At 43.9% G+C, this 14,049-nt stretch overlaps 1 protein-coding gene across 7 annotated transcripts in view; it reads left to right on the top strand.

Moving 5' to 3' along the window:
- The window catches only part of RABGAP1L (RAB GTPase activating protein 1 like), a gene marked incomplete at its 5' end in the record, with an annotated part of 238,535 nt that overhangs the window by 168,690 nt on the left and 55,796 nt on the right, over positions 1-14,049 (top strand). For 6 of the 7 annotated variants that reach the window (XR_014226648.1, XM_082287051.1, XM_082287048.1 and 3 more), the window contains one exon: positions 9,289-9,417. Coding sequence is in view for 6 of the 7 variants with exons in the window: in XM_082287051.1 (XP_082143177.1) it covers positions 9,289-9,417 (129 nt within the window). Of the gene's footprint in view, positions 1-2,118; positions 2,287-9,288; positions 9,418-14,049 lie in introns of those variants that run through there. The other variant, XM_082287053.1, reaches the window with a different exon arrangement.

Here is a 14,049-nt window from a genome sequence, read left to right as displayed (position 1 = left end):
TACCAGCATGAGTTTAAAACAGAATTCAGGAATAGGCAAAGCTGCTTCCTTTCCTTTACACCCTTTCCCTACAAGCACGTGGTCTGGGGCTGTAACCTGTGGTGGGTTGGGTGCTGGGCTGTTCCCTGTGTGCAGGGTCACAGGCACAACAATAAACCCCAATCTCTGGAGCTGCGTGCGGATGGAGCTTGGAAAGAATGGGAGTGTTCCCATCACAGCCTTGGCTACAGTCTTAAACTGGAATGAAATGTGTGTTGGTTGTGGGTTCTTTGTCCTGAAGAGACTCATGGATGGCCCTCAGCGAGTACCTGAACCTCAGCCTGGCAGAATTGCAGCAGCCTTTGCAGATTTCCATCTGCAAAATGATGGTTTGCAGCCTGAGGGGATTAAATGAGCTTTCAGAGCACCGTCTGTGCTAAACAGCCTCTTCACTACTGCACATTTGGGGGGGTTTAGTTGAGTCAATCCTGTGTCGTCATCCTCAAGGCCTCACTTGGCACCTTGTGTTGCCTTTGACCTCTGACTCCTGCTTTAACGCTTTTCCCAACTCCTTCATGTGTCACCTCAAGCCAACAATATGTGGATGATTTTCATATTTTAGCTACTCACTAACATGTTTATTTTAAATCATTGACCCCATCCTATGGATATTTACTTTGTATTCGTATTTTAAGTAAATATGGGGTTTTGTGATATGTTAGACAAATGATTTTTAGAGTTTAAATATACATTTACAGAAGTGTTTGCCATTAATGTGGTTTAGATTTTTAGAGCTACCCACAATGTTTTAAATTACAAACTTTATGTTGGAAAGGTGGAATATTTCTGTCCATTCCGATTGGAAATGGGTGTTGTTCTGTTACATACCCCATTTTATAATGAGGCAAATCAAAAACGAAGGAGCATAAAGACGTGCTTTCTAAAATCCAGACCTGTGACATGGAGCAGCACCTGCCTGGCTGCCTTTAGCAGATGGCAGAGGCACGTGGGCTGTTTCCTGCACAGGGTGACGGCCAGGCAATTCCAGGTGTGACATCATTGCATTTTCCTTACAAATGTGCAGTAGTTTTCTAGAATCCATTCAAACGCATGTGCTGACATCATTCCCTCTCTGCCCATGGGCTCCGGATTTAGCAGTGCCTCCTGAGAGCACGGCGCTGGAAATGATGGTTTTTTGAATGGCTTCATTTCGTGCAGCACAGGCGGGCTCTGGCTTGCCGGGCTCTCCGGAGCCGTGCGCTGCTGCTCGCCGCCTGCGCATCCCCATTGCCTGGCCCCTCTCCGGTCGCCATTGGCGAGGGGAGGGTGTCCTGCCCTACCTACACCGCGTCTTGTTTCATCATTCGGAAGCAGACTGAATGTACAAGTGATTGTATGGGCTGGGAGGCCGATCCCGCCCAGCTGCGGAGCGTACAAGGATGCAGCTGATGCGCTGTGGGCTGGGATTCAACAGCCCAAGCCCAGCAGAGAACTGATGGAGGGTAGCAGGGTGGGAGCCCGGCTGTCCACGCTCGCCATTGGTTTCTTATTACGGCATTCTCCCCCGAGAGGCTCCCGGTGCCCAGGCACCCCCTCCTCCTCCTCCTCTTTCTCCTCCTCCCGCTCCCAGCCCCCTCTTTCCCACCCCTTCGTGTCTGATGCTCAGCGAGCGGCAGCGCTGGTCACGGAGCAGGGATTGCAATGAGCTCATCCTTTTCTCTGTGCAGCCTCACCACTGCCCGGGCTCTGCTGCCCTTCCTGCCGCCGCACCCGGCTCCCGCACACCCCCGCGGGCACTGAGCCCCCACAGCTCGCCCTTGCTTTGCTCCCAGCCCAGCTTCCCTGCTCTCATTCTCTGCCATTTTCCTGCTTTTTATGTGCATTTTTAGATCCATGTTTTCTCTGGTTTGTTTTTCAAATCTCCTTCGGACTCTGTCTGAGCCAGCACGGTGGATCATATTTTTCCTTGATTCTTAGCAAAGATGCTTTTCTCCTCCTGAGAGGCTCAGGGGCGTTGCTGGAGCAGCCATCCGAACCCATTCCAGAGACTGGAGGCTGGCTCTCCTAATCTTGCACTTTCGGAAATTGCCGTTCACAAAGCCTGTTCTTCTCACTCTGGATACTTACTACTTACTGCTCATGGAAGAGGGGGTACCTTGCAAAAGCCCGGCTGCCAAGCTCACCCCACCTGCCAAGAAGTCCCAGGACATGCACGACGAGAGGAGCAAGCTGGTGAATGAATACGCGTGTCGGGTGCTGGAACTTCTGGGCATGGGGCATCGCCTCTTTGTGCCTCGGCTGCTTGCGGTGAGATCACCTTTTCATGAAATTAATTCCTTGGGAATTTGCCATTCTCCTTCCCAACCCTGCCTCTGCCCCCAGGAGGGATGAGAGGGCTCTTATTTTTTTCTTCCAGCTTCTCATAATCCATCTCCTAAGCACCACGTCCTGCTTTCTCATGTTAGCCTGGGGAGACTGGGCACTAGTCCTGCTAATGGGGACCAGTGCCACTCCTTTACTAGCTTGAAGGATCCTCGACCTGGGCTGAATTATAAAAAAACATCTTCCCTAAATCCTTGAGTGCTTTTGTTCTCAGTCCTATAACGATTCCAGATAAGCAGTGTGCCCAGTCACCTTCTAGGTACTGACGCAAAGTGCATTAATGCTCAACATTTCAGATTTTATACTTTGGACATCACAGGCTGGCTTTAAAGACTCATCAGAAATGAAGCTGTGTTGGTACATTGTGGCTTTCGGCTGTTTGTGTGTTTGGTTTTGAAAAGGCAGTTGACAGTATGTAAAAAAGTTGAAAATACCTGTGTAGAATGATCTGGGAAATAAATTGTTAAGGGTGTTTTCATCCATCATAGCAGATTCTGTCTGTGTGGGGGGTGCCCGCAGTTGGTGTGCCATGTTGTGGCACAGAGAACACGCTTTTATCATTTCTCCTGCTGTACGAAGCAGCCTCAAACCCACAAAACCACAGCAAATCCAGGAGTCAGTGCCTAGTCCTGGCTGGGTCTGCTCAGGGTGTTGTAACCACGCCTGGCTGCAGCTCAGAGCATCGCTCGGAGCATGGCCTGGCATGCCAGAATGGCATTTTTGTGTGATCCGTGGGAAGACAGTCCTTGCCTGATCCCCCTCATTTCCTGTGGTGCCTCTCCTTTATTCCCATACCTGTATTGTGGTTATACACAGTGACCTGTGCAGTGTTTTCCTACTGCTGAGTCTGTCTCGGAGCTCCGCAGTATTCCCAGAAATCCATGTGCTCTGCATGTTACAGCCTGTTCAAACAGTACAAACAGTGGGGGGGTTGGACCACCGTGTCCCTGCACTGGGAGATGCCAAATAAAAATCAAAAATCCACAAACTCCTCGGTCGCTACAGTGCAGCTGGATTTGGGCATCTAGAGTCACTTGTAGAATTGAGTCCAGTCCCTGATGATGCGTGCCTTGAGCTGTTGGGTGTGTTATCATTATTCCAGCTATCTCCCAGTGTAGCAAAACACTCCTCCTGCTGCTGGTTTCTTGGGCAAGGGCTGCCAAATCGCTCTGAATAGTGCTGTGATGAGCTGTAAGGAAAGCAGAGACAAAACCACCTTGCTCTTTTTCACTTGCCTTAATCAGGCTTTGTATCTGGCCCTCCAGGTGAAGAACACCAGGCAATTTCACATCCCTTATCTTCCAGGCAGTTTGGCTTTGCTGAGTGGTGTAGTAATGTTTATCAAAAAGGAAAGAAAGAGTGTGAAAAAGGCAAAATAATACAAATAGGGCTTTGCGTTACGAGAGAGACTTGACTTGTGGAGTCAATGTGATTCCCTGTCAGGTTTTATTAGCTGAGTATACCTCTCCTGACATACATCCCTTTTGACACACACCCTTTTCAGAAAGGAGAGACTGTGTTCTGATAATATGTTAAAAATGAGAAGTCTCTGAGGACCAAGAATTTGTACTTTAATCAGAACTGAATATCTTTCAAATCAGTGTTTCATAAAATTCAGAACTTTTTTTTGTTTCCCAATGTGCATAGCTTCTGTCTCTGCTGTGCTTTTGGGGATAAATACCTGGGATAGGTAGAGTGTGTGTCATTGCAGTGTTATGTGATAAATACAACCTAGAACCTTTATGCCAGTCTTAGAAAAATTCTGATCACCTCCTCACCTGAGCACACTTTTGGGCAGGTAGAACAGCACCCGTTCTGGGGGGTTTACACCCAGAGTGGGCGAAGCCAGGAGATTTTCTTACCCGCCTGCATCAGTTCTTTATGTGGCAGAATGAACTTTGCCACATAAGTTTGGAGCTACAAAGAAAGGCAGGGTTGAGGTGTTGAGCAGAGGGATATCACTGAGTGTGCACAAGATCAGTGCTGTATTTGTGGGTCTGAACTCTTGGCCCATAAACCCAGAGGTGTTTTTTTTCCCACAGCATTTTTGTACCTGTGTGTTACAGAGAGCATGGATTTTATTTAGGAAGAGAAGTGTTTGATATTATAGCTGGACAGAAGAGATGCCAGCAAAGGAGTTGTTTGTTGTATTGCTCTAGAAGTGTGTTCTGATGTTACTGCAGCACACAGTTTTGTCCACCACACTTCCCCAGGCCTGGAGCCCGAGTTTATCCAGCCCAGAAGGTCGGGAGCATCCTCTGAGCCATTGAGCAGCTGCCAGGTCTGTGGCTCATGTTGAAGGGCAGCACAGAGCAGTTGTGCACCATGCAGCACTGCAGTGTGGGTTAGGAATCAACAGCTTGTGTACCTTGATTTCATACTGCGTCCCTTTTCTAAAGAGTTAAAACCACATCTCTGTGTTACAGGCATTAAACACAAGTAGATACTTTTCTATTATATGTATTTATGTATATAAATACTATGTTCTGAAAAATTGGAGGATACTTACAAACATTTTGAATTTTCCAGAAGCAAGTTTGATAGTAAGGCATGGCCAGGTTCTTTTCAGTCTTTAACTTCTTGGCTTCATTTCTGCCACATTTATTAAAGTGTAAAACAGGTGGTTTATGCTCACTGGCATTCTACAGAAATGTAAACATATACCTAAAATTCAGTGGAAATTAGTAATTTTTATCTGTTTGTATGAAGGAGGAAGAACTAAATTAGGGAAGTGCAGTGTGGTTCATCCAAAATTTCTTGTGCTGTGTTAGTTCCCAGGTGGGAATAGGAGTTTTGGTTGAGAGGGTCATTAATAAATGAGGCTGCAGAATTAGTAATTGAAGACAGAGAAATTAAATTAAAGAAAAAAAACCCAAGGCTTTTCCCTTTGCCTTAATCACAGTTTCCTACATATTTTGGGGAAAGTAGTAGGAACATTATTTACTGAAAAAAAAAAAAAAAAAAAATTGTTGAAGTCTCTCAAATTCTGTTCTTACTTTTTGAACTTTTGCTGTTTTTCCAAACGTTACCTTTAGATTTGAAAGCTTTGCCAATACTTTCGGGAAAGGGCTTGTCCTTATTTTCAACTCATCCATTTAAGATAATTTTATGACTATATTGAAATACTTAACTCATGTGGTAAGGACATTTGAGAACATATTTAGTCAAACCCTAGAGGGCAAACTGAGCTGTTGGGTTATAGTTCTGACTGAGTTTCCTTGTTTGCCTGGGTTTAAAAATAGATTTTAATCAAAAATATGTTTGTTTTGAAGTAACATCTAGAATAATAAAAACTTTCCTGAAGTTCCAAATGCACAAAAATACAATGCACCTGCCAAACCTTAATGATAGCTCTTAAACTTACAGATGGTTTAGTAAGAGAAACCAGCTGTTGAGAAATCAGCTGTTGGTGAGTTTCAGGAGTTGAGTGACTTCAACCAAGGATTTACAAATCTCTGCCTCTCAAACAGCTGCCAAAAGTTTCCAGAGACATCTTTATGATTTATTGATTAAAGTCACCAAATGTCAAGAAATGTGAATCTTGGGATGCCAAAATTTCTATTTTTCACTTTTTTTCATGTGATTTTAATAGTGAAACTAGTATTTTGATGAACAGATGATTTTAAAGAAATTAAAATATTCAGTGAAGCAGAAGGAGCTGATGAGCCTGGGCTCTGTCACTCATTTAACCAACCTGTACAATGTGATGTTTGCAGTTTTCATAACTATAGTCTTAGTTCAGCAAACTCTGTTAGAGAAGTTCTTTATTTCCATGATCTTACGGGATTTTCATTGACTACAGATTTTTCAGCATTGAAAAGTTGAACTTGTCAATAGTTACAGTTTATTAAGTGTAATTTGTTGGGAACTGTTAAAAATAATATTATAACAAGGATTCAAGCAGAGGCCTAGGAAAATTAAATCTGATTTTAAGTGTTTTGCATAGAATTGCCATTTTCTGATGTATGCCTCTCTGTCTTTTTTTTTTTTTTTGCTTATTTCTTTGCCTGTTTTTAAATGTGCTGTAGAAGTAAAGGGTAGGTGCATCAGTGTTCACAGGGTTATTCAGCGGTTGATTATTACCATTTTTGAAGGTTTTTTCCCTCCTTTGATTTCTAAAAAGAATTCCAGAACTCTCAATGCATTATGTTAATTTAAGGAAAATAGATTAAATACAAAGTTTAAAAAAAAAAGTCTAGTTAGGATCTCTAGGAAGAATCCATGCTTCAAATTTGGATAACAATTTGTTATTGCTTATCGGATAGTAAATTGTTAGGATACAAAAATCCTAAAAAAATGCTCAGACTTTGGCAGAAAGTATGTTTGGTGTTTGTTTTGTGCTAGGAGCAACTGTCCAGGAGTGTGGATTGCAAACACCTCCCACCTGCTGGAAGCAGGCGCCATCCAGGCGGGCTTGGAGCGTGCCCGGCTCTGGCACGGTGGAAGCTGAGCACCCCAGGGCAACACAGGGGGCTTCCCTGGCACGTGGGCTCCATGCTGTGTTGGGACCTCCTTTCAGAGGAGTCTGGGAGAGGCTGTCAAAGCCCAGGGAAGAGGAGAGGACTGATGTGCAGGAGTATCCCAGGAAGGCAGACTGGCAGCGTAACTGGGAAATCTGAATTGTGTAGTGATGGCAGCTACCAACACGGCTGAGAACGAAGGAAGAGACATCCATTTCTGTGAGCTGGGTACCAAAACTGAATCTTTTCCTAATACCCATTAGATTGGATATTCCTAAAAATTTCTTCAGTGAAATGGTGATCAGGTATTGTAACAGGCTGCCCGGGGAAGTGGTGGGGTCACCATCCCTGGAAGAATTCAAAAGACGTGCAGATGTGGCACTTAGGAACATGGTTTAGCAGTGGACTTGGCAGTTCTGGGTAAGTGGTTGGGCTCAATGATCTTAGAGGACTTTTCCAACCGTAAGGATTCTGTGATCCTGTGAAACCTCTGCTGCTCTTCCACCACAGTTACCCACTGAACTTCCCTGGAAACACTTCATTTCCAGCACGAGTTTGGCAGTGGTGCTGGGCATGACCAGCTGTTCCCACCACACTCGGCACCTTCCAACAGCCAGCCCAGTGGGGGTGTGACACAGTGATCTGGCCTCAGGTGTGGCAAGAGCATTCATAACCCCAGGAAAACTCATCCAGGAGAAGTGGGATGTTGGCCTTAGTGGATCTAATTCATTGGATACCAGCTGCCCCGGCGTTCATGTCAACATGTGAGCCTCGTCTGATGGAGCCTCAGCCAAGTTGTGTGGCTGCCAAATGATTGTGGACAGGATCAGATGTGATGATCATCATACCAGATGTGAACATTTCTGGTCAGCATCCTGAAGGCAGCTTTTCCTGTGTCCCCACAGTGATGACCCAGCAGCTTCTTTGGCAGTGAATGAAGGGAGGATGAAATAGAACTTGGATGAACTCAGTGAGGAAAGAAGAGAACTGGATATGGACTTTGGAAAAGGGCCTGGAGTGACAGGATAAGGAGGGGAATGGCTTCCCAGGGACAGAGGACAGTCTTAAATGGGATATTAGGAAGAAATTCTTCTGTGTGAGGGTGGGGAGGCCCTGGCACAGGCTGCCCAGAGCAGCTATGGCTGCCCCATCTGTGGAAGTGTCCAAGGCCAGGTTAGATGGAGCTTGGAGCAAGCTGGTCTAGTAGAAGGTGTCCCTGCCCAGGGCAGGGGGCTGGAATGAGGTGGCCTTGAAGGTCCCTTCCAACCCAAGCCATTGGTGGGATTCTCTGGATTCGAGTGGATAACAACATAGTTAAGCATCAAACCTTGAACAGTAGTGTGTGGCAAGTAAAGGAATTAAATAATTACTTTATTTGAAGTGGGTATGTAATGTACCCACTGTGTGCAATGAGGCAAAAAATGACACTGGGTGTTTTTTTACTTGTGAGAAAGCAGAGCGTGCCCACATGGAAATGTTGGCACACATGGAAATGGTGGTGGTGGTACTTGAGCAATTAATTCAGCAGTTAACCAAAAGTGCCTGTGCTGCTCCTGAGGTATTTGCAGTTACACACGTTACACAGTGTAGATCTCCACCATAAAAGTACCTACGTTGACAGGTTTTGTTTACTCTTTTCTGGGTTAAAACCCTTGAAATACACATTTTTGAGATTATGTCCTGAATGTCTTGGCAGGACCTTCAGTTTCTGTGAACCATTTAAAGGAACTGTCCCAAGGCTTGGGATTTGGTACCCTCTGAATCTCTTGGTGCAGGTCTTAGTAACCTGGAGGAGGAATACATTTGTCCCTGTGAGTCACATTGCTCTGCCAGTGGCAGGAGTGGATTAATGCTGAATGTGTAACATCTTCTGACCTGTTAGACTTGATACCGCTGAGAGGTCCAGGAGTGTGGGAGATGTAGAAATAAGCATGTAGAACATTTTCTGGCACGGTGTTCTTTGAGAAACTGTGTCACAGACTTCAGCACACTGACTTGCTGATGCCTTGTATGAATCATGTGCTTCTGCTCTTCATGTCTGTGCTATACATGCATTAAATACATATACTTTGTCTTTCTAAGGAGAATCAGCAATGGTCTAATGCACAAGATTTCCAGGCAATAATATAATTTCTCCTAGGTTTTTGTTGTCTGCTTGGGTTTTGTTTCTCTCCTCACTGACATCTTGACAGGCTGAGCCAGAATCCCTTTCTTACCTGGCAGGTATAGAAGGATAAAATCCATTCCCCTGTTGCAGTCCTCTGTGCTGCCCTGCCTAAGGATTCCTTGGATGGGCTTTAGCCTCTGTTTTATGAAGCAGGGTTAAGAGAGCTGATTTCAAGGAGGATGATTTTGAGCTAATGTGAATATTGGTGGTCTGGAATGCATCCAGTAAATGACAAATCAAGTAGAAGAGCATGACTGCATGTTCCCAGGGTTTACTGTAGTTCCCTGTGTTTAATTGCAGACCTCCAAAGAGGACCTTCTACAAGCTGATTTTGAAGGAGCTTTAAAATTCTTCAGGGTTCAGCTTCCCAAGAGGTACAGAGCTGAGGAGAACGCCCGGAGACTCATGGAACAAGCTTGCAATATTAAGGTAAGGATGGACTTTGTTGCTTCTCATTCACCTGGGAGTTTGTACAGGAAGAGTAAAATGCAATGTTAAGAATGGCAGTAGTGTGTGGCAAGTAAAGGAATTAAATAATTACTTTATTGCTTTTTATATGTGTTCGTATAATTACACGCACACCTTCTATCTTTAAAGAAAGTGCATCTGTGACCTTTTCTCTCTTTGTCTGCTTGGGTACAAGCTAATAATTAAAACAGAAGAACAGTGCATTATCAACAAACAACTACCAGAACTCACTAATTCATTATTTGTTTTATAAACAGCGATTGCACTAAACCAATTAATCACTGTATGATAATCATGCAAACAAAGCTCAGATACTGTTTATTTTGCTCAGAAGCGGTTTGTCTGCTGAGTGCTGCGTATAATACATTTGAATTGGGGTAGAAATTAGTTTTGTTTGTATATCAAGCTTACCAAGACAGAATATGTTTTTATATTCTACCCTACCCAAGATTCTGCTGTCAGAAGTCAGGCTACTCTGAAGGTACAAGCGTTGGACTTGAACCAAATTAGAGAAGCCTGACTGTGAGCTGTTGAGGATGAAAATCTGTTTAAAATGGCTGCAGAGGTTCATAAAGCTGTCATTTGGAAGGTCTGGGATTTTTTTTTGTTGGAATATGTATCACTATGGAGGGGCTTAATGTTTGAGCTTGGAGAAAAAGCGGTTTTGTCATTCCTTGGAATGCGAGCTCTGATGGGAAGTGCATGTTTGGTGTGGCCCAGTGATGCACGGAGAACATCCCACCAGGAAGAATGTTCCTCCAACACTCTGCCTCTTTTTATCTCTCTCACTATATTTATTAATTTCCCTTGTGCTACTTAATTTCATCATTTATTAAGCAAGGGTTTTTTCCCTTCTGGTTCAAACACTGATCTTATGAAAGAATAGGTCTTGGCATCCCAATGTTTATTCCAGCCAAGGAAAAGAAGATCTGTGCAAATGTTTTAGTAAAATTGGACATGAAAAAGAGACTATTTGCAGTTCAATGTTTAGTATTTGGTCCTCTGCTTGGTTGTTGAAAATGAGTAATTTAAGGACTTTGCGAGTACAGGAGAATTATCTGTATGCTATTTACTCAGTGTGTATTTTCTGATGGGAGGTTGAAGTCTTCATGGTACTTGTTGGAAGAGATGTTTGTCGATTTTCTCGTGCCTTTCTCCTTTTCTTGTGCAATATATTGTATGCCACATGATGTTATTTGTCATTCATTTTTCATTTGGTACTGGATGTGATGTTCTTTATTGGGGAGGTATTTCAAAATGCACCTGAGGCAGATGCTCAGTGCTTAGGGTCCAGCACCTGGGGCCAATTATAAGCAGAATATGACATTCTGAGCTGTTTGTTGACATGAAGGGGAAGGGTTTGACAAGGAATTCACTGCATACACAGGATTTCACACACTCTGGATTCTGGGTGAGAGAAAAGTTCGGGTCAGAGTGTAGCAAACGTGGAGTCAGGTCACTCCCTTGTGTGTTAGAGAGGTATGTGAGGATACGTAGGAATTACTGAAAAGGAGGGAGCATTCAGAGCCGAGACAAGACCTGGGGTTATCAGGGGTGGGAAGAAGTAGGTCGAAGTCACCTTCTGCTGTGCCAGTAACAGCCTGCTCTTGAACAATTAGGGAGTTGGGCTCTGCTAACTCCCTGAGTATACAACTCATCCTGTAAAAGACTTCAGGAGCTTCATGTGAGGAAACTCAAACTTATATTAAATGAGGCTGTGTCCACTCGCTTGCACCCTTGTCACAGTGCCGCTCGTCCCCATGGTCACGTTGCTCCCTGACACCAGAGCATATCTTTGGCCATGGTCGCTGGTGTGGGATGAGGGGCAGTGGCTGTGGAATCTTCAGTGTGTCCTGGGATCCTCTTAATTGATGACAATAAACTGGCTTTTGCACGTGTTTTTTGTTCTCTCTCGGAGGAACAGGATCATGTTGGTCAAGGAGGTTTTGGAATCTCCATCTGTGGAGATACTCGAAACACAGATTGCCCTGAGTGAGCTGCTGTAGGTCACCCTCCTTCAAAGGGGTGGTTTAGACAAGATGTTCTCCAGAGATCACTTCCAACCTAAACTAGTCCATGATTCCATAATTATTTGTTACAATCATTGTATTTATTTACCAACAGGTGGTAGTAATTGCAGGAGCTGACATGCTCAAACAGGAAATTGTAGTCTTGATCATCATCAGTGGTGGAGTCCCAGGGAATGCAGAGGTTGTATGAAGAGCAGTTGTCTGTCTTGTTGAATGCAGCAAAACTTGTTCTGTTAAGAAAAAGGCCAGAGCAGACCCTTAAACATGCTTTTTTGTGCTGTACAAAGAGGCACTGTGTGTCTTTCCACTGCTTGTGGGCTGTATTAGTGCTTGTGGCCTAAAGAACAGATAGTTTTAGAGCAAGTATCACACAGTAAGTGAAAGGAAGATCTTCTTCAGATTTCTCAGCTGATGACAGAGGCATAAAAAACTTAAAAACAGAAGTGTGCTGTGGCCAGGCTTCATAGTGAGTTACATCTTTTCCAGTGTTTCTTTTAATTTTGTTCGCACATTACTGCAAAACAAAAGAGGAGTTCAACATGTAATAAACAATCCATCTCTCCTTGCTTGCTTTTTTCTTGAGCTTTAGCTGAGCTAGTTCTAGTCCTACAGAAGACAAATTTAAAACTACTTGGTGTTTTTTCTCCTTAATTTCACAACTTTTCAGTTGAGTTCGGCGTGTAACCCTTGGATTTTGAAGGTGTTGTGTTGGACGTACTTTCATCGTACTGCTTTTAAAACAAAAGGGATTCATGTCTATCTTTCTTTCAAGAGTAGATCTGCAAATACAAAGAAAAAAGCTGCTATTAAATGACATTTCTCTGTAGAATGTGCTAGGGAATGTCTTTTTCAGTTAAGAATTATTTTTGGTGGTTATTGATCAAGTCTGAATTTCGATCATTTACCAGTAAGGAAATCACTGGGAACATCAGTGGAATTAGAATTAACAGTAGTGTTTTCCTACAGAGCTTGCTGGGTCATATTCCACTGTTAAAGAGCATTTTGAACTAATTCATACTATGAAATAATACGGCCTGGATTTGTAATCATAGAAGGATTTTTATGCTTTGGGGAGGGGATTTTTTTACTTTGCTCATTTTTCTGTCTTTACAAGAGTTTTCAGAAGTTTTTCTGTGTCTCTGGAAGGCCAATTTGATAAATGAATGAATGAAGGAGCCCTCTTCTAGGTTTCATGAAGGCTGATTCTAATGGTGATATTTTATGAAAACATCTGGCAAATTCTTCATACTCACAACATCTGCCTCAGTTGCCTTTTGCATCTTGTAATGCAGTTTCTCTTGCACAGATCTGTGTCTGTCCTAAAGCAGTTTTAACAACCTTGGATTTTAATAGAGGAGTCCTACCATCTTTGTTCTTACACCTGACTTCAGGCAGCTGAGGTATGGAACAGGGGAAGGTCTCACTGGGAGATTTACTCCATGTGAAAATTTCCTGGATCATCAGTTTTCAGGTGAATTCAGGGAGCTGTGCCCGTTCCTCCGTGACTGTCCCGTGGCATTTGGAAATGGAGCAGAGCTGACGTTCAGAATGGGTTCCACTGCAGCTCTGGAAGTGCTGTGAGGTTGGGTGTACCAGATGGATAGTGGGGACATCCTGGGAGTTCCCTGTGGGATGTCACCCCTTGTGCCTAGGGAAGGTGAGGTGAACACGTGGGATGAGATATACAGGAACCTGCAGGGAAGGTTGTTCCATCGTGGGGCAGCATCTGTAATGACACCTTCTTTCACCTGGCTCAGGCACTACAGTGACTCCTGGTCTCATGTTTCACCATCCTCAGCAGCAGGAAAGATCTCAAATACTGAACTTCTTCAAAGAGAAGCTTCTCCCTAACCACGTCAGTCTCCCCTCTGGACGGTATTGGGCCCCCCAGCAGCATTATGAGATCGCTGCTCTCAGCACCTTCAATGAGAGGAGCGAACGGCCCTGAGTAAAAACGGTGCCTTTCCCAATGCAAAGCAAACACACGTTTTTGTCACCTCTCACTGCACTGACAAGGCTGTCGATCCCACCGTGCACCCACAGCTGGAGCTGGCACCAGGGCCATGGATAATAGCAAAGGCAAGGAGAACTGGCTACAGTAGCAGGAGCTGTGCTAAGCTTGTTCTCATTTCAGAATTGTTCCTTTTTGACATTTAAAGCAGGTTTACTTTATAATGTTGCCATTTAAATGTTTTCAATTCAAAGTGGTGATTTGAAGTTCACACCTTACTGATGTGGATGACTGACTTGCTTCACACCTCTGTTGATCTTCTGTCTGGAAGTGATTTTTTAAAGGCATGGTTTCGCTCATATATTGATTTACGTGAGTTTCAATGGATAGTATTAAAAATAGCTGGTTTACTCTCTCTCTTCTCTCTAGAGCATTCTCTTTGTGCTTATCTCTGTATGTGTGTATTTATCCAGATACTTGGGAATCTTGCTATCGTGGTAAGACAACACAAATGCAATGGAAAAGCAAAGGAGGTAAATGCAGAAAGGCCCTGAAACTGCTCAAGCGTTGGTTCTACCAGTGTTGTGTGTATTTGATCTTCCAATATAAAGG

This window comes from Coloeus monedula, assembly GCF_965178545.1.
Source record: "Coloeus monedula genome assembly, chromosome: 9".
NCBI lineage: Eukaryota > Metazoa > Chordata > Aves > Passeriformes > Corvidae > Coloeus > Coloeus monedula.
The sequence above is the reverse complement of the archived record's forward strand: the minus strand, read 5'-3'. Positions and strand labels throughout refer to the sequence as shown.